Source organism: Salmo trutta, chromosome 10 (genome assembly GCF_901001165.1).
Source record: "Salmo trutta chromosome 10, fSalTru1.1, whole genome shotgun sequence".
Lineage (NCBI taxonomy): Eukaryota > Metazoa > Chordata > Actinopteri > Salmoniformes > Salmonidae > Salmo > Salmo trutta.
Window position 1 is genome coordinate 26181959 of NC_042966.1, and position 25231 is coordinate 26207189.

The 25231-nt window shown below is 41.3% G+C and overlaps 3 protein-coding genes across 6 annotated transcripts in view; 1 reads left to right on the top strand and 2 right to left on the bottom strand.

The window, feature by feature from the left end:
- tanc2b (tetratricopeptide repeat, ankyrin repeat and coiled-coil containing 2b) overlaps positions 1 to 2357 on the bottom strand; it is a 242648-nt gene extending 240291 nt beyond the window's left edge. For all 3 annotated transcript variants that reach the window (XM_029765078.1, XM_029765077.1, XM_029765075.1), the window contains exon 1: positions 1844 to 2357. The gene's annotated coding sequence lies outside the window, so the exon portion shown is untranslated. The remainder of the gene's footprint in view (positions 1 to 1843) is intronic.
- Positions 2358 to 6133: 3776 nt separating this feature from the next.
- Positions 6134 to 11476, top strand: LOC115201451 (E3 ubiquitin-protein ligase MARCH7-like). 2 transcript variants are annotated; one of them, XM_029765090.1, is made up of 10 exons: positions 6134 to 6383; positions 6690 to 6796; positions 7033 to 7188; positions 7468 to 7648; positions 7883 to 9260; positions 9525 to 9694; positions 9828 to 9937; positions 10438 to 10539; positions 10867 to 10916; positions 11302 to 11476. In XM_029765090.1, the coding sequence occupies exons 2-10, from the start codon at positions 6707 to 6709 to the stop codon at positions 11333 to 11335; spliced, it is 2271 nt and encodes a 756-aa protein (XP_029620950.1). In that variant the 5' UTR covers positions 6134 to 6383; positions 6690 to 6706; the 3' UTR covers positions 11336 to 11476. The 2 variants fall into 2 exon arrangements, with proteins under 2 accessions (XP_029620950.1, XP_029620949.1); XM_029765089.1 differs by having other exon boundaries at positions 10867 to 10912.
- Positions 11477 to 11563: 87 nt separating this feature from the next.
- Positions 11564 to 25198, bottom strand: cntd1 (cyclin N-terminal domain containing 1). The gene is made up of 7 exons (XM_029765092.1): positions 24893 to 25198; positions 23437 to 23512; positions 23171 to 23345; positions 21443 to 21605; positions 12625 to 12769; positions 12367 to 12463; positions 11564 to 12178 (listed from the first exon to the last, which is right to left on the bottom strand). The coding sequence occupies exons 1-7, from the start codon at positions 25059 to 25061 to the stop codon at positions 12062 to 12064; spliced, it is 942 nt and encodes a 313-aa protein (XP_029620952.1). The 5' UTR covers positions 25062 to 25198; the 3' UTR covers positions 11564 to 12061.
- Between the last annotated feature and the right edge of the window lie 33 nt (positions 25199 to 25231).

Consider the following 25231-nt stretch of genomic DNA (forward strand, 5'->3'; position numbering starts at 1 on the left):
CCAGCTTGAGACAATATTGTACTGTTTTTACTAATGACCTTCCACTGACCTTGAATAAAGGCTGTGTCTATGTACGCTGATGACTCAAAAGTATATACACGTCGGCTACGGCAGTAAAATAAATGACATCCAGTCAGTTTTAGAATGGTTAACTAGCAAATAGGCTGGTGCTAAATATCTCAAACTAAAATAATATTTTTTGGAACAAATCACTCGCTCAACCCTAAACCTCATCTAGATCTATTATTGAATAATGTGGCGATTGAGCAAGTAGAGACTCAACTGCTGGGTGTAACCCTAGATAGCAAGCTGTCATGGTTAAAACATATCGACTCAATGCTTGATAAAATAGGAAGAGGTCTGTCCATGATAACGCTCTGCTTTCTTGCCGTCGCAGAATGTCAGTAACATTAATGTCAATCTTTCCTGGCTCAATATTGACTGCTTTACTATTGGTCTTTGTGCGAGGTGGTGATGTGTTGAAGGTATCGAACTGTCTGTTCAAGCACTTGGCACACAGTTCGGACACTCATCGGTATCACACAAGACATGTAACCAGAGGTCTCTTCATAGTTCCCAGGTCCAGATCAGAGGCTGGGAAACACACAGTATTAAATAGAGCCATGACTACATGGTTCTCTCTCTCTGCCACCCCAGGCAACTCAAGCTAGCAATAAAAACAGATTTTTAAAAAAGCTGATAAAAGAACCCCTTACAGCACATGGGGACTGTGGAGACATGTGAAGAGCCATTTTTATATATTTTGTATTGTAATTTGCACTGTATTATTTATTGTATTTTGTAGGTGGGTGGCCTTGTACGAATTCTTGGTTTGTGTAATCCATAACGGCTCATAGGGCAGGAGCCTTTTCCTGTTTCTGAAGCATGAGGCAGAGGCAGTAGATTATGTAGTATGATATAGTGTTATCTATATTATGTTATTATATTATGTAAATTAAGTATTTTATTTGTTGTGTTTTGTTTCCTGTTTGGACCCCCAAAAATACTACTAAATACTAATACTACACATTGTTGGATTACTTCATGGAGCAAAACAAATATTTATTTTAATAATGGAGCATTTTCTAATTTCAAATACACCACCTGCAAAGATACATGTTTGGCCAAATCCAAAATGAAGATAGTATCGGTAAGGTTGGTTGAAAATTCTCTGTGCTACACCAAACAGTGCCTAACCTGTAACTCCCAGTAATGGATACCAAAAATCTTTGGTTAAATCACATTATCTGGTGTAACAATCTATAACTATTCCTTACTACAAACTAGCCTACTGACATTATTATGCACAGCTCTTTGTCATGGTGTGATATAGTTTTGTTTGGCTTGTAGTCAAGTGCAGAGACAAGCAGTAGCTACTGAATAGAATATTACAGAATGCATTTACTTTCCTATGTATCCAACTGTGACTACATCTCATATTAGTAGCTGCCTGTTGAAGTTAAGACAATCCAGTCCAGCAGTTTGACAGTAAGTGATAACTCCCATTGTTAGAACCAGCACAGTGGTGTGGAATAACGCCAAGCATTGATTTTCACCTGGAAATGCACATGCAAATTGGGATACTGTATCCATTTGTGGATGCAAACATGATACAATGTAACCTGTTGGCATTGACAACAATTTGCTTACACTGTACTGAAGATTTGTTTTTGTAGGGGGTGGGGAGGGTGGCTACTGGCTACAGCTTTGACAGGCAATTTCGATCAGGGTGGAGATATAATTTGTGTCCGTTTAAAAAAAAAGGGATTTCACAAAGATTTAATTTAGCTTAATGTCAAGCCTACTGCCTAAGTAAGATAGATAACCCCTACAGTAACCTTACCTTGCTTGACTCTCTCTCCAGCCTCACTAGCCGCTTCGCGTCAGTCGCAGCAAACAGCCTGCCGACAACGGGTAGCCGCTGTAGAGAACTGCAGCCAGACGGTTTCTTTGGGATCCTCAAGCGAAATTGCTCGCTACAGCTGACGTTATCTTAGCCTACTACCACAACAGAGCGAATAAATAAAGCTACACCGCCAAGCCAAATATACTGAACTGAAATGTCTATGGACTTTCTATTTCCAATAGTCTAATTCGGCCATAATATAAGGATAAATAGGTCTAAAGGCCAAATAGAATACTGTCTACATGTTCACCCAGCACGCGCCGCTCGGAAGTAGCCAATCACACCGCCGCAGGTAACTTCACCCGAGCAACTATAGTTACCGGACCGATTCACAACAAAAAGTCATTTGTGCCACAACTGCAGTAGCCTATGTATGGATCGCTAGCACACCTACCGGTGCAACCTCTGATTGACCAGAGCAGTGCACAGCAAGCTAGAAGCCGATGCATAAATCATGAGAATGGGAGGCACTAATGTCTAAACCGGTCATAATTATTCAAGAGGGGACAAGGTCGATGTCAATCAAAAACCTCGGCCCATTCCCCCCAGGATCAAAGCGTTTGACATTTGATGTAAGGGAATTATGTTATAAAAATGCAGAGTCTGTAGGAGATTCACTCCAAGCTACCTGTTTTACTGCTAAACCTATAGGCAAGCCGCAAGTCAATAAACTATAGCTTAATATATTTGCTATAGGGCCATAATAGGTCCTATAAATCATAGCCTACTGGTTCTTTCAAGTCAGGATGGAAATTTCTCTCTACATTTTATTGAGGAAAAACAGCTTTAGTAGCCCTATTCTCTGGGGGGGTCAACACATTGATCATTTTCTGCTTAAAGGCTTCTCTAGATAGAAACATTGCTTATTGAACACTGTTGTTGTAAAAACATTGCATCAGCATGACATGATGCATATGCCTACATACTGGTACTGTATGTCAAATAAATTATATAGAAATTATTATTTAGTTGTAATTCCAAATGTGATCTGTAGGTGTAACTGGTGCACTAACTATAATGTGCACATACTATATAATGTGTCTGTGCTGTAGCGTACTATATTACAGTAGGATGGCTGAGGCTGCAGTATAGCAGTGATAAATGCCCCAGCCAGGTGTGTGCCCAGCCCAGGGCTGCCGGTTTCAGTGTGTGGGTTTTGACAGAATCTATGTCCTAAATGGGACTCTATTCGCTAAATAGTGTACTACTTTTTGACCAGAGCCCTATAGGCCCTGGTCAAAAGTAGTGCACTATAAAGGGTATAGGATGCCATTTGGGAAGCATCCAAAGAGAGGCAGGAGGAGAGATTAATTAGGGTTAAATTTGATTTGGAGCGATCAGCAGAGTCATGCAGAGCTGAAGCAGTGTTATGCCAGCGAGAGTGAAGTCTGGCCTCTGCATCCCCTACTAATCCACTGAAACTCCAGCACCTCTCTCTCACTGCATCCCAAATGGTACCCTCTTCCCTATTTAGTGCACTGTTTTTGAGTCCTGGTCAAAAGTAGTGTACTAAACAGAGAATAGGGTGCTATTGGGGATGAACGTCCCTCTCTATGCCAAAGCAAAGTCTACCTCGCACACAGAAGCTCCACTGCACACACCTTCCCTCAGGTGCTTCAGGCAGCTGTAATCCCTCACACCGTTCTTCTCTGCACTCAGATGTTATGCTGCCTGTGAGACTCCTGAAAGAACATGGGGTGCAGAATTCTCTATTCCCATGATCTCTCCATAGCAGATATACAATCTGCTACTGAAGTTGGCGTAGGCAGGCATATTCTCAAGCTGTAAGGTTAGCACAACAACAATTTGACATGCAGTTAATTGTCCATTAAATGGGCAATCAGCAGTAGCTACATGATATGTATCCATTGATTCTTGAAGAATATAACTTAGAAGTGTCTCATGAGCTTAGTTCAACTGTAGTACCCCATCAGAACCCAAAATATAAGCTTGTTTTACTCCAATGTTTGTATACAAAGTAAATGTAAACAAACACTATACAGCCTCAAAACATGGTTAAAACTATTATTTTTGATATCATGGATGGTCAGTCCTTGCATTCATATCTCTGTACATGAATTTGAGAGTGGTTACATTTCTTTTGCCCCATCCCTGAGATTTTTACCGAAACAGGGGTGGGGAGAAGCTAGTTGTTTCTACTGCTGATTGCAACTTAAATAATTTTTAGTACTTTAGTTTTAGGCCTATTTGTGTTTGTATTGTACAGTGGGGGGGAAAAGTATTTGTTCCCCTGCTGATTTTGTACGTTTGCCCACTTACAAAGAAATTCTCAGTCTATAATTTTAATGGTAGGTTTATATGAACAGTGAGAGACAGAATAACAACAAAAGAAATCCAGAAAAACGCATGTCAAAAATGTTATAAAATGATTTCCATTTTAATGAGGGAAATAAGTATTTGACCCCTCTGCAAAACATGACTTAGTACTTGGTGGCAAAACCCTTGTTGGCAATCACAGAGGTCAGACGTTTCTTGTAGTTGGCCACCAGGTTTGCACACATCTCAGGAGGGCTTTTGTCCCACTCCTCTTTGCAGATCTTCTCCAAGTCATTAAGGTTGCGAGGCTGACGTTTGGCAACTCAAACCTTCAGCTCCCTCCACCGATTTTCTATGGGATTAAGGTCTGGAGACTGGCTAGGCCACTCCAGGACCTTAATGTGCCTCTTCCTGAGCTACTCCTTTGTTGCCTTGGCCGTGTGTTTTGGGTCATTGTCATGCTGGAATACCCATCCACAACCCATTTTCAATGCCCTGGCTGAGGGAAGGAGGTTCTCACCCAAGATTTGACGGTACATGGCCCCGTCAAATGATGCGGTGAAGTTGTCCTGTCCCCTTAGCAGAAAAATACCCCCAAAGCATAATGTTTCCACCTCCATGTTTGAGGGTGGAGATGGTGTTCTTGGGGTCATAGGCAGCATTCCTCCTCCTCCAAACACGGCGAGTTGAGTTGATGCCAAAGAGCTCCATTTTGGTCTCATCTAACCACAACACTTTCACCATTTGTCCTCTGAATCATTCAGATGTTCATTGGCAAACTTCAGACGGGCATGTATATGTATTCTTGAGCAGGGGGACCTTGCGGGCGCTGCAGGATTTCAGTCCTTCACGGCGAAGTGTGTTACCAATTGTTTTCTTGGTGACAATGGTCCCAGCTGCCTTGAGATCATTGACAAGATCCTCCCGTGTAGTTCTGGGCTGATTCCTCACCGTTCTCATGATCATTGCAACTCCACGAAGTGAGATCTTGCATTTCTTTCATTTGCGAATAATCGCACCAAATGTTGTCACCTCTCACCAAGCTGCTTGGCGATGGTCTTGTAGCCCATTCCAGCCTTGTGTAGGTCTACAATCTTGTCCCTGACATCCTTGGAGAGCTCTTTGGTCTTGGCCATGGTGGAGAGTTTGGAATCTGATTGATTGATTGCTTCTGTGGACATGTGTCTTTTTTACAGGTAACAAGCTACGGTTAGGAGCACTCCCTTTAAGAGTGTGCTCCTAATCTCAGCTCGTTACCTGTATAAAAGACACCTGGGAGCCAGAAATCTTTCTGATTGAGAGGGGGTCAAGTACTTATTTCCCTCATTAAAATGCAAATCAATTTATAACATTTTTGACATGCGTTTTTCTGGATATTTTTGTTGTTATTCTGTCTCTCACTGTTCAACCTACCATTAAAATTATAGACTGATCCTTTCTTTATCAGTGGGCAAACGTACAAAATCAGCAGGGGATCAAATACTTTTTCCCCCCACTGTATAAGGGTAAAGAGAAGGCCACATCGAACTGGAACTGATATTATTGAAGTAAGTAGAGATATGAGTAAAGATGTTTTTTTTACATTCAAAAAAGGTCAAATGTTTTTCTTTCTGCCTCATAAGAAAACAGAGGGCAGGAAAACCAGCATGCAGGGAACTACTTTTGTGTATTACTTAGATTATTGTGTGAACTAGACTGTACTGTAGCCTATGGGTGTGAGTGACCAGGTTGATAAGGCCTATGAATCTCATCAACAAAATCATGGAAATAGTAGCAGCATAGCAACCAGTTGCTAGGAAGAAGCAAAAGGCAGGCCCCTAAAAGAGCTGACTTGCTTATTTGGCAAGTGAGCCATAAAAAAATCTATCCCCCAATGACTACCTACCATGTTTCCATGGTGACCATATGGGAAGTGATGGAGCTGTTTGGATGAGCTTTGGGTATCCTATATTTACCAACATGAATGCGCACAGATCTGACCTGTTGTACAATTTTTGGGAGACAAATTTCCACGAAAAAAAACCTGCATGCGCGCGACCGACACGCCTATACAACTCCACCTGAAGTTTTGTGAGCGTGCCTCATCTCTATGGAGACAAAGAGACGCATCATAGGGAAAAACGCAGAAGTTGGGGAATTAGCTAGCTACGTTAGCTATCTAGCAGCTTACGGACTGACTGAAAATGGATTCGATTAAATAGTAAGAGGAGATGATCATAATTTAGCTATTGTGTAATTAGTTAATAGGTTAACAGAGTGGTAGGGCATTTGCCTTTGCTTAAGCATCTGTCACCACAATTCGACCGATCCACCTGTCTTAGCCTACCTATTATATAACTAGCTAATATATTACATTATTATGGTGACGAACACGCCAACGAGTTAGCTAAGTTAGCTAAGTTAGCTAACTAGCTAATGTTTTGATATGTAAAATAGCTCCATGTGTAATCTTATAAATCAATAAACTTTACTTCCAATATTGACCATCTGTAACGTTGTATGTCAGGAGTCTTTGTCCACATAATGTACAGCTGGGAAAGACGCGCAGCTGAGAACCTCACCAATGCTGAACACATTTGTGAGCTGAAGAAGAGGAGAGACCTTAAATATCAGGTAAGCTATGTTCCAAAGAGGTAGGCCTAAATCGTGTACATTAGCAGTTCTCAAATAATTTCAATGACATGAAGGTTTACAGGGCATAGACAATTGTATGATGGATGTTGTTCAAGTATGACAGCAACAGATAACAGTGGTAGCCTATGGTGTAGAGATTATAGCTGAATGAAAGTGATGATAATGATGGTGATAATTAAGGCGATTATATGGAAATGAAGGTAATTATGTTGCAGGACCACCTACGCAGACGGGAACAGGAAAGGGCAGACGCAGAGGTGAGGAGGGAAGTACACAGAGTACGGACGCCTTCACCAACACCTCAGACAAATAGGTTCAAAGCCCGCAGGTATGAAAGACCATGGGCACAGGGAGCGCCAGACACCAAGAAGGTATTAACTCTTCACACTTCTACAGTTTTACAAGTGCCACATAACATTGTCTGTGCATGTCATTGCAACAACATTGGTCCTGTATAGCTCAGTTGGTAGAGCATGGTGCTTGCAACACCAGGGTTGTGGGTTTGATTCGCATGGGGGGCCAGTATGAAAAATATATGCACTAACTACTAAGAGAGTCTGTAAAATGTCAACATCTCTACAGTTCATTGGTTGAGACTGTAGCCTACTTTCCTCTAATAGTTTCTCTAAACCTTGTCTTGCTGCCTGCAGTCCTCCAGCTCTGTGAAATCCACCAGATCAGAGATGAGAAACTCACAGAACAAAGGCTCAGTGTCCCGCTTTCCTGCCATCTCCAGCGGAACCCAGAGCAGTGTAACCCAAAGTAGAACAGCAGAACTGGCAACCACATCAAAGACATGGAGAAGAGCCATTGCTCCACTGGCATCCCACTGTAAGATTCTCACAATGCATTCTCTGCTGCATCCTCCTAGACCATGCCCCCCCCCCCCCAGCTTGACGCTGTAGTGCTAGGGAAAAAAACAATGTGCAGGGGGGGGGGCAGGATCGGAATACCCTGTCTTAGACAACAGACTTCCCTCACCAGTGGTTATGGGGTCCAATGACTCCATTTACATTTACATTTTTTACCAAATTGATATACTTTCTTCTTTATGCTTTTTTCAAGGTAAGAAACAATCTCCACCATGTCACAAACACAGATCTGTGGCTATAAAAAACAGAGCCTGTAAGTTATCCACATGTGCAACTAAGTCAAACACTCTGAAACTAACACAAAGTCAAGACACACTGAGGGGGAAGAGAAAGATGGGGGCACCATCATGTGACCGTGCAGATAGTTCAAACATCTCTACAAGACATGATCTGGTCAAGAGGCCATTAGACAGCTGCTCCCTCCCACAGCCCCTGACTTGTTCTAGAAGGTCCTACACAGATTGTCCCTATCTCCCCTCACTGCAGTACCACCGCTCCCCCAGCCCAGACAACCCAGAGCCTCATCCCTATCTCCAGCTGATCTCGGAACCCTTCCAGGGCTTCTCAGAGAGCAGTAGTATCACAGAGGAGTACGCACGCAGTGAGGACACCTACAGGGCTGAGCTCTGCTCCAGGAGTTTAGCTGACACCAGTCCTTTGTCCGTACCGGAGTCCCTCCCCTCGCAATGCCCCTCCAGCAGTGGCACCCTGGAAAGCAGCTCTCTCAGCCTCAGTGACTCCTTCACCGGCCCCCTTAGCAGCCACTTCCACACACTGGGTGTTCTGTCCTCCGACTCTGAGTCGGACAGGGAAGACGACAACCATTCATGTCAGGATGCTGATAGAGAGAGCTACTACATCCCTGTGAGGTGGGCTGCCTCTCAGTCTAGTTCACATGACATCCTCTGCCCGTCTCCCAGTGTCCGTACCATCCAGAGTCCTAGGGGCATGCAGTCCCAGCTGAGTATGGAGTCAACAAGCACCCCTGAAGAATCACCAAACAGTAGAGCTTCATACACTGGAGGAGGATATAGTCCCATGCCTTCACTGATGCAAGTAGGTCGACTGTCGATATCACCGTTGTCGATAACACCCTCTGTCACACAGAGAGCCAGCAGGGTGACTCTCACTACCCCGCAGCAGCTGTATGAACACCTCCCTGAGCTGGATCATCTCAGCCCCCTTAGCCCCAGGAGAGCTAACCCCATCTGGCTGGGCTCAGAGAGATGGCCGGTGTTGGAGGCCTCACCACCCAGGACCAGCTACACCCTGAGGCACTCCCAGCTGGTCAGCAGGATCCAGCAGGAGGAACCAGAGGAGGTCAGAGGAGAGGCCAGTAGTAGTGACAGTAGTACAGAGGACACTCCGTCCTCCAGCGAAGCCTCGCGCCATGGGACCTCTGGGCTGATGGATCACCTGACCATGGCCCTGATGGCCCTCCGTGACATCCGCAGGGAGGTGGCTCACATTCAGATGAGCAACGCACAGGAGGGTAGTGGTGCTATGGCAGCTCAGGAGGCCCAATCAGCACCGACTACCAACCCAGAGACGTTACGCAAAATCAAAGAACGGTGAGAGGAGCTGGAGAATGGGACAAGTACTCTGTCCTTCTGTTCTTGTCATTATGTCAGATGAGTATCCTCTCTAAATATAGTTACTGGTCCCTTGATAAAGTTTGGCATGCACATTTATTTTGCTTTCAGGTCTTTTATACAGATGTAGGATCTTAATTTGACCTACACTGAGTGTAAAAAAAACATTAAGAACAACTTTATAAAGTAGCATGAAATCCTCCTATATTCTTCATCTCATTTGTAGTCTTCTAACCTCCACAGTCTGTTGGAGGAGTCGTCTGATGAGGAGGAAGGGGACCAGTGTCGTATCTGTCAGTGTGGTGCTGGCTCCCCGACCAATCCCCTGCTCACCCCCTGTCTCTGCTCCGGCAGCCTGCAGTACATCCACCACGACTGCCTGAAGAGGTGGATCCAGACTAAAATACAGTCAGGTCAGTTTAATGACTGATTTAATTGTTGAAATGAATCATGATGGTGTGGCTCTGAACTGATGGAAGGAATGAAGTGTGTGTGTGTGTGTGTGTGTGTGTGTGTGTGTGTGTGTGTGTTACCATGTGTTTCCAGGGACCACACTGTCTGCGGTCAGAACCTGTGAGTTGTGTAAGGGGAGCCTAACACTGGATCTGGACGACTTTGACATGGAGGAGTTTTACCAAAGGCATGGTCAGACACAGGTATACATCCCTTCTTATGCATATCCCTACAGCATACTACCCAGCTGAGCAATAACTGTATCAGTCTGTTGTTGTGACTTACAATATAAATGCTTATCTGTGTGGTGGCAGGTTGACGTTTACGGTTATGAATCTTGCCCTGGAGGCAGAAATGAGCAATTTCCTCTAGATGGGTCAGCTGCTAAATCAAAATTGGCTATATTGTAAAAATTCATGAAAATCTAAATGTGCTTTTAGTTCATAATTTGACGTTAGGGTTAGGCATTTGGGTTAGCAGTGTGGTTAGGGTTAATGTTAGGGTTAGGTTTAAAATCAGATGTTATGACTTTGTGGCTGTGCCAGCTAGTGACCACTCTGTAGAGCTGCCTCCAGAACAACATTCATGATGGAAAACGCTACCCTGCTGTGTGATATGGCATGCTAGTAGGAGTAAATATTAGTAGGTTGTTTATCTCATCCATATTCTCTTTTAACCTCCTCTGACTTCCCTGCCGTCCCAGGTGGAGCAGACCAGTCCAGAGCTGTACATGTTGCTGATCCTTCAGCAGAGGTTCTCAGAGCTGCTGCAGGTGGCCCAGTCACGTAGCAATGCCGTCTCTAGGGTAGGAAGGAACTGTTTCATGGTGTTGGTGCTCATGCAGTGAGGGACTAACGTCCTGTTCCTCAATGGTACAGACTACTCCACAGCTATCCATTTATACTTACAGTATCACAAGTTAATGATGTTGTTACTCTTTCAGAAAGTAGATAGCCTATATCTAAGCCTGTACTTTTAAAGGTGAGGTATACAGTATAAGTGAGAGAGAGGGATTTAAAACAAGATGACTCACTAGGCTAACCATAAATAATGGAGTAAAACTAATTGGTACATTCATGATTATCTGCTACAATATGATAGATTGAAGGTCAGAAATGTTTCTTTATCTTAGATGGCTACCAGACTGTACCTGATTCAGAGAACAGCAGGGGCCAACAGTAGGTGACGACAGTGTTGATCATTTGATGACAGAAATACTGTGCAAATCTAAATGGATCAACACTTGATAGCCAGAGTTCTTATATTGAGATGTCTGCAATTTACTAAATAATTGTCTTCTTTGTAAAAATGGATTTGAGGAGTAAATCTGATTTTAAATAATTTGATTTGAAAGATTGTTAGGTTTAAAGGACAACTTTGATTGAAGAATGATTGATCTGGAACCTGTTGTGTTTACGGGCCTTGTATAAAAAAATATATCAACAAATTAAGATGTTTTATTGTCACATACACCGGAAAGGTGCAGTGAAATGTGTCACACTCTCTGAATAGCTATCTACAGTTGAATAACAGCAGTTGACTGGATGTTGTCTTGATTCTCCCTCAGGTTTGGAGGCTTCCTCTTCTTCCACGCACACTGAGGGTAGAGCCAGCAGAGGGAGCCAGAGAGGCAATCACGCCTCAGGGACACCTGACCCACCCACCTGATACCTTCACCCTTCTTTCTTCCTGTTTTTAAATCCTGGGTGAAGTGATGTTAATGATGAATTTATTCTAACTTATTTCATGAAATGATTTTAACACACGATGCAGTGCATCTTATTCAATGGTACCATCTGGACAGAGGAGAAATAAACTTGACAGAGAGGTGGTGGGTATAATAAATACATTTATTCTTATCTATTTAAGTTAAATGAATTACTTATTACACTATTTATTACATTTCTATTATTAGGATTTTAACATCAGCTTTGCTTTTATATTGCACACTATGGCATTTAACAGATATGAATTGATAGATGGAAGAAGGCTCTTTAATGCTGCTAATTGTTGGAACAGTAAACAGATAAACATCCAGAAAATAGAAGTTAAATTCTTAAGGAAATCAACTAGAAAGTCAAACTCAGGGAGCTGGTTTTTATATCAGATGTTTGGTGTGAACCTTTCAATCTTTTTACATACACAGACACTGTAGTTTTACTGTACTGTTTTACTGTACAGTACTCTACTGTCTATGTCTCAATGGCTTTCTTTCATAACTTCCTGTAGCTGAAGAAACTTAGTTAATTGTCAAGTTTCAAACCAACTTAAAACAAATTAGCGTAAATAAAATCTTTCAATCGATGAATGTGTTGTTCGGACTCGACTCAAGTTGCTGTGACCATGGGAGAGTTGTTCTTGGTAATGTGCATCAGTGTAACATGTGTGAAATCACTGATGCTCTTCACTGAGATCCCTGTGATGTGACTCAGCTCCTCCACTACCTGGTGATTAATGGTTGGGCCGTTACTAGTTCACTGAGCAGCATGCACTGTAGTAACCAAACACTAGTTTTCAGCTAAAGGTTATAATCCAACTTCAACATAATAGCTTAAACCTTATTAAGTATGGAAGAAATAAAAGTTAATAATATGACTGTTTACAAGAAGGATATATTATAGTAGCTGATCACCTGTTCCCAGTTAGTGACATTGAGGATGTATGCACCCACAGCAATGACACCAACACCAAGAAGCATGCAGTCTTCAGTCACCGACACAAAAGTCTTTCTGTTGGTTTTCACAGGGGACACATGCTTATTTATGGGTGTTAACTAAACACACACGGCCTACTGTTACTAACATTGAGAGAGGAAAACTACGGCTGCCAATGGCCCTGGTCAAAAGTAGAGCACTATAGGGAATAGGGTGCCTTTTGGGACGCGACCTACCTCTGTTCGTCAGATGGGCTCAGGCACTGAGTGGTGGCCTTGAGCAGGGAGTCATAGATGGCTGTCCTCTGGAGGTAGGTGAACTGGAGCACGTGTCTGCTGAGGTGATGCAGGTGCTCCACAGGGATAGAAGAGTCATTGTGCCCTGTAGGATGTGGTGGGCAGTGAATAAATAGTTACATACCGGTAACACCAAGAGGCATTTAAAACATTTTTTTTATTGAATATCCGAAACATACAACATACTTGCAGTGAAGTCGCTCAACAACTACACCATACCAGTCATCCAACAGATTCCCATTCAGAGCGACACACAGAAGCATCCAGGGTCAATGCCCTGCTCAAGGGCACGTTGACAGATCTCCCACCAGGCCAAAAAAAGTGAACCCGAACCTTCAAAGATCACCCCATAGTTCCCCAATGGCTGTACTCCAAACATTCAAGACCCCTCCCACAGTCGCCCCCCCCAATAAGAAAATATTTTGCTTATATGATTTGAAAAACGAATCTTCAGGAGTAGGCAGCACCATAAGTAAGTGAGTAAACTGAGATATGACTAAGGAGTTAATCAGGGCAATTTATTCATAAATAGACAGGTATTTACCTCTCCATGGTTGCAGGATCTTGTCTATTTTTACAAGTTTTCTATTGAAATTCATTGTGGAGAGCTTATTTATATCTTTTGTGATATGAATACCAAGTATGTCTACTTCACCATCAGCCCATTATATACAGCTGAAGTCGGAAGTTTACATACACCTTAGCCAAATACATTTAAACTCTGTTTTTCACAATTCCTGACATTTATTCCTGGTAAAAATTCCCTGTCTTAGGTCAGTTAGGATCACCACTAATTTTAAGAATGTGAAATGTCAGAATAATAGTAGAGAGAATGATTTATTTCAGCTTTTATTTCTTTCAACACATTACCAGTGGGTCAGAAGTTTACATACACTCAATTAGTATTTGGTAGCATTGCCTTTAAATTGTTTAACTTGGGTCAAACGTTTCAGGTAGCCTTCCACAAGCTTCCCAAAATAAGTTGGGTGAATTTTGGCCCATTCCCCCTGACAGAGCTTGTGTAACTGAGTCAGGTTTGTAGGCCTCCTTGCTCGCACACGCTTTTTCAGTTCTGCCCACAAGTTTTGTATAGGATTGAGGTCAGGGCTTTGTGATGGCCACTCCAATACCTTGACCCTGTTGTCCTTAAGCCATTTTTCCACAACTTCGTAAGTATGCTTGGGGTCATTGTCCATTTGGAAGACCCATTTACGACCAAGCTTTAACTTCCTGACTGATGTCTTGAGATGTTGCTTCAATATATCCACCAAATTTTCCTGCCTCATGATGCCATCTATTTTGTGAAGTGCACCAGTCCCTCCTGCAGAAAAGCACCCCCACAACATGATGCTGCCACCCCCATGCTTCACGGTTGGGATGGTGTTCTTCGGCTTGCAAGCTACCCCCTTTTTCTTCCAAACATAACGATGTCATTACGGCCAAACAGTTCTATTTTTGTTTCATCAGACCAGAGGACATTTCTCCAAAAAGTACGATCATTGTCCCCATGTGCAGTTGCAAACCGTTGTCTGGGTTTTTTATGGCGGTTTTGGAGCAGTGGCTTCTTCCTTGCTAAGCAGCCTTTCAGGTTATGTCGATATAGCACAAATTTTACTGTGGATATAGATACTTTTGTACCTGTTTCCTCCAGCATCTTCACAAGGTCCTTTGCTGTTGTTCTGGGATTGATTTGCACTTTTCGCACCAAAGTACATTCATCTCTAGGAGACAGAACACGTCTCCTTCCTGAGCGGTATTTTGGCTGCGTGGTCCTATGGTGTTTAAACTTGCGTACTATTATTTATACAGATGTTTATACAGATGAACGTGGTACCTTCAGGCGTTTGGAAATTGCTCCCAAGGATGAACCAGACTTGATTGATTTCTTTTGATTTTCCCATGATGTCAAGCAAAGAGGCACTGAGTTTGAATGTAGGCCTTGAAATACATCCACAGGTACACCTCCAATTGACTCAAATTATGTCAATTAGCCTATAAGAAGCTTCTAAAGCCATGACATAATATTCTGGAATTTTCCAAGCTGTTTAAAGGCACAGTCAACTTAGTGTATGTAAACTTCTGACCCACTGGAATTGTGATACAGTGAATTATAAGTGAAATAATCTGTCTGTAAACAATTGTTGGAAAAATGACTTGTGTCATGCACAACCAACTTTGCCAAAACTATAGTTTGTTTTCAAGAAATTTGTGGAGTGGTTGAAAAACGAGTTTTAATGACTCCAACCTAAGTGTATGTAAACTTCCGACTTCAACTGTAGGTACACTGCAGGGTAATGTAAAAATTTTATTTTTTAAAGATCCGAATACGTAATATTGTACACTAATCATAATTTGGTTTTAGTCCAGAGAGTACATAAAAGCTATCTAGATCTTCAATGAGACATTGCAGGGATCTAGCATGCGGACTTAATATAAAACTTGAGTCATCGGCATACATGGACACCTTTGTTTTTAAGCCTTGGATTTATAATCCTCTAATGTTGTTATTGGATCTGATTTTAATAGCTAGCATTTCGATGGCCATAACGAATAGATATGGTGATAGCGGATACCCTTGTTTAACTCCTCTTGACAATTCTAAACTCTCTAAGAAGTAGCCGTTATTTACTATTTTACACCTGGGATTGCTATACATTATTTTTACCCATTTTATAAGAGAATCACCTAATTTGAAAAAATCCAGGCATTTATAAATAAAATCCAGTCTTACTTTATCAAATGCCTTTTCAAAATCTGCTATAAATACCAGGCCTGGCTTCTTCGATGTTTCATGATGTTCTATTATTTCTAGTAGTTGTCGTATATTATCTCCAATGTATCATCCATGTTAAAAACCTGTCTAATCAGGATGAACAATACCTGGTAAAACCTTTTTAATTCTTAGTGCTATGCATTTCAATAGTATTTTGGCATCACAACATTGAAGTGTAAGGGACCTCCAGTTTTTTAGATAGACTGGGTCTTTATATTTGCCATCTGGGTCTTGTTTTAATAATAGAGAAATCAGACCTTTCTGCTGAGTACCTGAGAGACTACCATTTCTTTAGGAGTAGTTAAAACAATCTAACAATGGAGCTTTTAGTATATCAAAAAAGGGTTGATATACCTCTACCGGTATGCCATCAAGCCCTGGGGTTTTTCCAGACTGAAAGCATTTAATAGCCTCAAAAAGTTCTTCCTCTGTAATTTGGCCTTCGCACTGATCTTTCTGTACAGTTGTTAATTTTCCATTTTTATATTATTTCGAAATAATTCCTTACCATAATCTTCATTCAGTTGGAGAGGATTGGACGGAAAAGAGAACATCTGCCTAAAATAATTAGCTTCCTCTTAAAATACACTGCTCAAAAAAATAAAGGGGACACTAAAATAACACATCCTAGATCTGAATGAATGAAATAATCTTATTAAATACTTTTTTCTTTACATAGTTGAATGTGCTGACAACAAAATCACACAAAAATAATCAATGGAAATCCAATTTATCAACCCATGGAGGTCTGGATTTGGAGTCACACTCAAAATTAAAGTGGAAAACCACACTACAGGCTGATCCAACTTTGATGTAATGTCCTTCAAACAAGTCAAAATGAGGCTCAGTAGTGTGTGTGGCCTCCACGTGCCTGTATGACCTCCCTACAACGCCTGGGCATGCTCCTGATGAGGTGGCGGATGGTCTCCTGAGGGATCTCCTCCCAGACCTGGACTAAAGCATCCGCCAACTCCTGGACAGTCTGTGGTGCAACGTGGCGTTGGTGGATGGAGCGAGACATGATGTCCCAGATGTGCTCAATTGGATTCAGGTCTGGGGAACGGGCGGGCCAGTCCATAGCATCAATGCCTTCCTCTTGCAGGAACTGCTGACACACTCCAGCCACATGAGGTCTAGCATTGTCTTGCATTAGGAGGAACCCAGGGCCAAACGCACTAGCATATGGTCTCACAAGGGGTCTGAGGATCTCATCTCGGTACCTAATGGCAGTCAGGCTACCTCTGGCGAGCACATGGAGGGCTGTGCGGCCCCCCAAAGAAATGCCACCCCACACCATGACTGACCCACCGCCAAACCGGTCATGCTGGAGGATGTTGCAGGCAGCAGAACGTTCTCCACGGCGTCTCCAGACTCTGTCACGTCTGTCACATGTGCTCAGTGTGAACCTGCTTTCATCTGTGAAGAGCACAGGGCGCCAGTGGCGAATTTACCAATCTTGGTGTTCTCTGGCAAATGCCAAACGTCCTGCATGGTGTTGGGCTGTAAGCACAACCCCCACCTGTGGACGTCGGGCCCTCATACCACCCTCATGGAGTCTGTTTCTGACCGTTTGAGCAGACACATGAACATTTGTGGCCTGCTGGAGGTCATTTTGCAGGGCTCTGGCAGTGCTCCTCCTGCTCCTCCTTGCACAAAGGCGTAGGTAGCGGTCCTGCTGCTGGGTTGTTGCCCTCCTACGGCCTCCTCCACGTCTCCTGATGTACTGGCCTGTCTCCTGGTAGCGCCTCCATGCTCTGGACACTACGCTGACAGACACAGCAAACCTTCTTGCCACAGCTCGCATTGATGTGCCATCCTGGATGAGCTGCACTACCTGAGCCACTTGTGTGGGTTGTAGACTCCGTCTCATGCTACCACTAGAGTGAAAGCACCGCCAGCATTCAAAAGTGACCAAAACATCAGCCAGGAAGCATAGGAACTGAGAAGTGGTCTGTGGTCACCACCTGCAGAACCACTCCTTTATTGGGGGTGTCTTGCTAATTGCCTATAATTTCCACCTGTTGTCTATTCCATTTGCACAACAGCATGTGAAATTTATTGTCAATCAGTGTTGCTTCCTAAGTGGACAGTTTGATTTCACAGAAGTGTGATTGACTTGGAGTTACATTGTGTTGTTTAAGTGTTCCCTTTATTTTTTTGAGCAGTGTATCATTTGGAGAATTATAGATGACTCCATCTTCAGTAATGAGTTTCTGCAAATTATTTTTGTTAGTATTCCTGTATTGGCGATTCAGGAAGAATTTTGTGCATTTTTCTCCATATTCCATCCAGGTTGCTTTATTTTTGTAATAGATTACATTAGATCGTTCTTGAATAAGTTCCTCAAGTTCTTTTTGTTTTTCGTCTAACTTATTTTGTATCTCTGTAGTATCGTTTTTATTGCTATCTACCTGTACTATTAGTTCATGGGTTTCCCTTGTTAGTCTTGTCTCTTTAGCCAGAAACTGCTTTTTTATTATTGATGAATATTGAATTGAATGACCTCTGAAGGTACATTTAAAAGGTATCTCAAACAATAAGGTTCCCAATTGAATACATTTCAACTCTATATCTGACATAGTACAGGGGTCTTATTTTTTTTAAATCCCATAAGGATGTGTGTGAGGTGTATACTTCTGTTTCAAAGTAGATTTGTTTAAGACTACCAAGATTCACTCTGTGACCCTGATTTAGCACAGTGCTGTAAAAGGTTTATACAGTAAAATGCCTCTGGAAAAGTTGTGTGAGGAGGTAGCAGGGCTGAGGGGGAGTTTGGCCAGAGTGAAATTCTCACGCTCCACAGAGAGAACAAAGCACTCACAGCCAAAGTAAAAATCCACGATTTCAACATGGATTGTCTATTCAGGGAAAACAGGAAAACAGTGATGAAGGAGTCGCTACTAGACATACAAAGTCGTAGCATGCGTGAAAATCTTTTTTTTCTCGGGTTCCTGAGGACGTATCCAATAATCCAGAGGGCGCGATCAGAGAATTCATGCAATCCGCCTTGAAACTTCCTATAGAGACTGTAAACAAGGAGACTGTAAACATTGCTGAACCTATATTATACTGGAAAAATTCAGTTATATATTATTTTGTCTTAGTTAAAAATTAGTTGTCCTCCAGTAAACTTGGATTAAATTTCCAATATCCCCGTCCACGTGGAAAATCTATAAGAGTTATGTGAATGCCAATTAGATGATGATCCAATCGCATTCTGTCTCCTATTAAAACTTTTTAACCTTTGATGCAAGAGAGAAAGAGACAAGAATGTAGTCAAGAGGACTAGCTTGATTAAGTCCCCTCCATGTATATCTCACAAGGTCTGGGTTTTTTAGTCTCCAAATATCCACTATTTCTAATGTGTCCATAATATTTGTGATTTCCTTAAGGGCACGGTGATGATAGTTTGTAGAGTGATTACCTTTACGGTCCATTGAGGTACTTAACACTGTGTTATAGTCTCCTACCATAATGATTTGATCATTTGTTACCTGTAAGTTCAATAACTTGGTATAAATGCTTTCGAAGAGGTATGGATCTTCCTGATTTGGACCATATAGATTAATGAGCCAAATCTCTTTTCGTCCACTTTCATATTCAAAAAGATCCACCTTCCTTGCAAATCATTCCTGACTATTCGCACATTCAGATCAACATTTTTGTGAATTAATATCATCACACCTCTTGAGTTCCTTTGTCCTTGACAGAAAATTATTTCACCAGCCCATTCCTTTTTCCACACAACTTCATCTAAGGATGTAGAGTGAGTCTCCTGTAAACAGTATATGTTATATTCCTTTTCTTTTAGCCACGTAAAGACTGATCTTCTTTTTTTATAATCTGCTAAACTGTTACAATTATAACTGGCTATACTTATTTCATCCCTTCCCATAACTAGATACTATTCTCAGTCTAAATTGACCATAATTAGTGCTTGTAAAGTCACTGCCATCAGAGATATTATGACAGTCAAAATTAGAGCATTCAAATGTCTGATATTTAGAATTCAAGAAATAGGTTCTAGCAATATTTGTTTTATTCCCTTGCCTGTTTGCCTGTGAGCCAATGCCACAGATGTTAGAACATTTAGACAAGATATTATGTGTGTAGTAAATCTGAGTAGGTTGATGTGTATGATATTGGATGTGATTTAGTGAGTGTGTACGATGTCTGTATACGAGTAAGACTATAATGTGTGCTGTCCAAATAAATAATAACTCCGTCATTTTACATTGGTTGAGTGTCTATGTGTGTAACATGTAGTGTGTATAGCCTTAATATTGATGATAATTGTAATCCATATCGTATCACCGTCATAGCTGCATCATAATTACCTTTAACATCATTGAAAAACACATCCCAGCATTTCCATAGCAACAGACGTTTCACATGATCAGGAAAGAGACCTTGCATTACTCTTAAGACGGCTTCACTACAGCACAAATGTATTCCGTACAATATGTTATTATTCCCCAATGCCCCTATTCTGATATCTTCCCTTGCTTGTTGTAAACATATATAAACTTGTAGACAAATACATAAAAAAAGATACACAAACAAGAAACATATTAAATTATAAAACAGTTCTCGACAATAGAGAGGGAGAGAAGAGAAAAGAGAGAGTGAGAGAAAAGAATGGTATCAGGTGTGTGTGTGTATGTATAAGTCCGTATGTGTAAGCAAGCATGTAATTCAGTACGTGTCTGTTCATATCCACTTCATAGTGTTCAGATATTTTTACAGTTCCCATACTTTCTTTTTTTCGTAACCTGAAGTCCCTGTAGAATTTAGTACAGCCATGGTGTTGTGGAGCTGTCTCGGAATAGCTGTCCATCTATAAAGAGTATGTCCAGAATGAGAAAGGCACGCTTACCCTTCTCCCTCTGTTGCCTTTGTACCGGATACAGTCTCTTACAACATTCGTTTATCGCCCTTGGAAATTGGTCATTGAGACCAAATTTGGTCCCTTTAAGCTCCCTTCCCCTGCTTTGATCATCTCCTTTTGTTGGTAGTGTTCAAATTTTGCGATGATCGGTCGGGGACCCTTGGTCTTGTCGCTACGAGCTCCAAGTCTGTGTACTCGGTGGAAAGCCACCTTGTTTACAGTCTCTATAGGAAGTTTCAAGGCGGATTGCATGAATTCTCTGATTGCGCCCTCTGGATTATTGGATACGTCCTCAGGAACCCCAGAAAAAAAATGATTTTCACGCATGCTACGACTTTGTATGTCTAGTAGCGACTCCTTCATCACTGTTTTCCTGTTTTCCCTGAATAGACAATCCATGTTGAAATCGTGGATTTTTACTTTGGCTGTGAGTGCCTTGTTCTCTCCTTGGAGCGTGAGAATTTCACTCTGGCTAAACTCCCCCTCAGCCCTGCTACCTCCTCACACAACTTTTCCAGAGGCATTTTACTGTATAAACCTTTTACAGCAGTGGGCTAAATCAGGGTCACAGAGTGATTCTTGGTAGTCTTAAACAAATCTACTTTGAAACAGAAGTATACACCTCACACACATCCTTATGGGATTTTAAAAAAAGAAGACCCCTGTACAATGTCAGATATAGAGTTGAAATGTATTCAATTGGGAGAGGGTACAGGGTGGATATTGTGGATATTGCTTGTAATGTTAATGTCAATGCTTATTTTTTTATTGAACCTTTATTTAACTAGGCAAGTCAGTTAAGAACAAATTCTTATTTACAATGACGGCCTACCCAGAAGACAGAAGACTGGAATATAACAAAACTGTTTGACATAGAAACATTGGATTTATCAAGGTTTATTTAAATCATATTTTGAAATTATATTAATAACATTCTGCCCATGAGGCCAAAGAGGGCGCTTTTGGTCATTGCCTGTAGGAAATGGGTTCTACAGGCCTAAATAGGAATGTAGCATGTAATGTAGCACCTCATTACAGCAAAATGTCATGTCTCTTTTTATGGTTATCATAAGGACTACAGAATGGGAAATACTTACCAAGCACCTCCAGGAGTATCTCAACATAAGTCAGAGGGTTGGGGGTGTTTAGCCTGAAGTCAAGTGCTTTCAAGATCATCAGCTCCATGTCCATGATAGTTTGTTTGGAAACGCTGTGGCCCATCGAGTGAAGAAACTGCGCTGCTGTGTTGTTGTCAACCACCTGGTAAAGTAAAAGGTGAGAAACGTATTATTGACATTATGAATGGTGATACAAATGGTGATCTACAGATTAGAGGTCGACCGATTAATCGGCATGGCCGATTAATTAGGGACGATTTCAAGTTTTCACAACAATCGGTAATTGGCATTTTTGGACGCCGATTATGGCCAATTACATTGCATTCCACGAGGAAACTGCGTGGCAGGCTGACCACCTGTTACGCAAATGCAGCAAGGAGCCAAGGTAAGTTGCTAGCTAGCATTAAACTTATCTTATAAAAAAAACAATCAATCTTCACATAATCACTAGTTAACTACACATGGTTGATGATATTACTAGGTTAACTAGCTTGTCCTGTGTTCCATATAATCAATGCGGTGTCTGTTAATTTATCCTCGAATCACAGCCTACTTCGCCAAACGGGGGAGGATTTAACAAAAACGCATTCTCGGAAAAAGCACAATCGTTGCACAAATGTACCTAACCATAAACATCAATGCCTTTCTTAAAATCAATACACAGAAGTATATTTTTTTAAGCATGCATATTTAGTTAAAAGAAATTCATGTTAGCAGGCAATATTAACTAGGGAAATTGTGTCACTTCCCTTGCGTTCATTGCACGCAGAGTCAGGGTATATGCAACAGTTTGGGCCGTCTGGCTTGTTGCGAACTAATTTGCCAGAATTTTACATAATTATGGCATAACATTGAAGGTTGTGCAATGTAACAGCAATATTTAGACTTAGGGTTGCCACCCATTCTATAAAATACGGAACGGTTACGTGAATTTCACTGAAAGAATAAACGTTTTGTTTTCAAAATGATAGTTTCCGGATTTGACCATATTAATGACCAAAAACTCGTATTTCCGTGTTTATTATATTATAATTAAGTCTATGATTTGATATTTGATAGAGCAATCTGACTGAGTGGTAGGCAGCAGCAGGCTCGTAAGCATTCATTCAAACTTTACTGCGTTTGCCAGCAGCTCTTAGCAATGCTTGAATCACAGCGATGGTTATGACTTCAAGCCTATCAACTCCTGAGATTAGGCTGGCAATACTAAAGTGCCTGTTAGAACATCCAATAGTCAAAGGTATATGAAATGCAAATGGTATAGAGAGAAATAGTCGACGCGTCATAATTCCTAAAATAACTACAACCTAAAAGTTCTTAACTGGGAATATTGAGCCACCAGCTTTCATATGTTCTGAGCAAGGAACTTAAACGTTAGCTTTTTTACATGGCACATATTGCACTTTTACTTTCTTCTCCAACACTGTGTTTTTGCATTATTTAAACCAAATTGAGCATGTTTCATTATTTATTTGAGACTAAATAGATTTTATTTATGTATTATATTAAGTTAAAATAAAAGTGTTCATTGTTCCTTCAGTATTATTGTAATTGTCATTATTACAAATATATATATAAATATAAAAATTGCCCGATTAATCGGTATCGGCTTTTTTTTGGTCCTCCAATAATCGGTACCGGCATTGAAAAATTATAATCGGTCAACCTCTACTACAGATGATAATGAAAAAGTTTCCCAAAACTCACAGCACTGTGCAAAGACAGTTTGCTTGCTATTTGCACACAAGAGAGGAGAATGAGATGGAACTTCTCACTCAGTTTCTCATAAACAAGGTCCTCGTAATTTCCTTTATGGACACCTGCTGCCCCTGCAGGTGTGTGTGGTGTTGAAAACAGATCCTCCAGGTGCTTTATCATAAACCTGTTAGCAGAAGATACTCATTAAATTGGTCTTACTTTTAATCACATTGACAGATAACTGATAGTTCCTATTTTCAGATCATGAATCCTACCTTTCAAGTAATTCAACAGCATGATATCCAACCAAGGGGTCAAGTCTTAACTCTTCCGTGGCAAGGAAAACGCATTCTGTGGAAAACAGAGCCAGCGGTTTTAGGCCTATTCAGATTGGATTTCATGGCCTAGTCCTATGGTTCAAGTCTGTAAATGTTTTAGCTAGACAGTTTATTGTGGTAACTTTCGAGCATGGCACTTGCAATGCCAGGGTCAAATCAAATTTTATTTGTCACATGCGCCGAATACAACAGGTGTAGACCTTACAGTGAAATGCTTACTTACAAGCTCTTAACCAACAATGCTTTAAGAAGTTTTAAGAAAAAAAAGTGTTAAGTAAAAAATAGATAAGTCAAAAAAATAAAAAATAAAAGTAACAAATAATTCAACTGTAGCAGTAAAATAACAATAGCGAGGCTATATACAGGGGGTCCCGGTACAGAGTCAATGTGCAGGGGCACCGGTTAGTCGAGGTAATTGAGGTAATATGTACATGTACATATGTACATTGGGATAGGGCTCCCGAGTGGCGCAGATGTCTAAGGCACTACTTCTTAGTGCTAGAGGTGTCACTACAGACCCTGGTTCGATCCTGGGCTCTATTACATCCGGTGGTGACTGGCCCAGTGTTGGCCGTGATATGCTGTCATTGTAAATAAGAATTTGTTCTTAACTGCCTTGCCTAGTTAAATAAAGGTTAAAATGTTAAGGTAAATAGCATACTGTAGCTATATATATTGTACAGGGTGGATATTGCTTGTAATGTTATTGTCAATGGTTATTTTTTATATTTAACCTTTATTTAACTTGGCAAGTCAGTTTAAGAACAAACTCGTATTTACAATAACGGCCTACGCCGGCCAAAACGGACGACGAAGGGCCAATTGTGCGCCGTCCTATGGCACTCCCAGTCACCGCCGGATGTAATACACCCCAGGATCGAACCAGGGTCTGTTGTGACACCTCTAGCACTGAGAGGTAGTGCCTTAGACCGCTGCGCCACTCGGAAGCCGGAATGTTATGTTACTTGCTACTGTGTAGCAGAATAACTTAGTCCAATCGAAGCTAATATGAAAAATCCGACTTTCATCATCTCTTCTGTTTACGACGTGATTCAGTTGTTTAACAGTGGATCAGAAAATGACCAAAATAATAGCACATAACTTATAGCTAGTGTCCGTGTGCTTATGGATAATTCATATTTACTTTCATTTTGACCCTAGTGGCCTCGTTTTTTTATATTTGATATTAGATCGGTTTGGTCAACCTGTCACAGGTTACCTGTGAAGCCAAAATAACTTAATGTTACGTAACTTTAGCCTAAACAAACGTGGCGCCATTCGAATTTCCGGTGGCGTGTTCTTGTCAGGGCCGTTGCCAAAGCACAGATAGAACAATGAGATAGTTGACCAGAGTCACGAGCAACCGTTAGCCAGCAGCGAGCTAAAAACTTACCTATCAATCTTTTGTCTTTAAAATCCCCACTGTAACGTGATAAATTGCTCAGTTTATCTTTGTTTCTGATATTGAGATTTATGAGAAAGTCTGATAAAATCTCAAAAGAAGCTTCACCAAACTTTAGGTTTTTGCTTTGGCTTGGAGAGAATAGGAATCTCTTCGCCATAGCTAACGTTACTAGCTAGCCAGAAATAAAATGGCAAGATAAATAAAAAAAACTTCTGATTTCGTTGTCCGCGGAGTTAATTGTTAAAATGCAGTACTTTATTTTGCCATGAGATGGCGGTTGACACGCTATAAAAAAAACTAACTTTTCGCGTCGAAACCGGAAATGTC

Bases quoted from the DNA above. Each gene is read 5' to 3' on its own strand.
- LOC115201451 (XM_029765089.1), top strand. From the start codon at position 6,707: ATGTACAGCTGGGAAAGACGCGCAGCTGAGAACCTCACCAATGCTGAA. The intron at 7,189-7,467 runs GTATTAACTCTT...TGCTGCCTGCAG, and splicing joins GAGCGCCAGACACCAAGAAG to TCCTCCAGCTCTGTGAAATC. The intron at 9,695-9,827 runs GTCAGTTTAATG...ATGTGTTTCCAG, and splicing joins CCAGACTAAAATACAGTCAG to GGACCACACTGTCTGCGGTC.
- cntd1 (XM_029765092.1), bottom strand. From the start codon at position 25,061: ATGGCGAAGAGATTCCTATTCTCTCCAAGCCAAAGCAAAAACCTAAAG. The intron at 23,346-23,436 runs GTAGGATTCATG...TTCTGCTAACAG, and splicing joins GCTGTTGAATTACTTGAAAG to GTTTATGATAAAGCACCTGG. The intron at 21,606-23,170 runs GTGAGTTTTGGG...TTACTTTACCAG, and splicing joins AACTGTCTTTGCACAGTGCT to GTGGTTGACAACAACACAGC.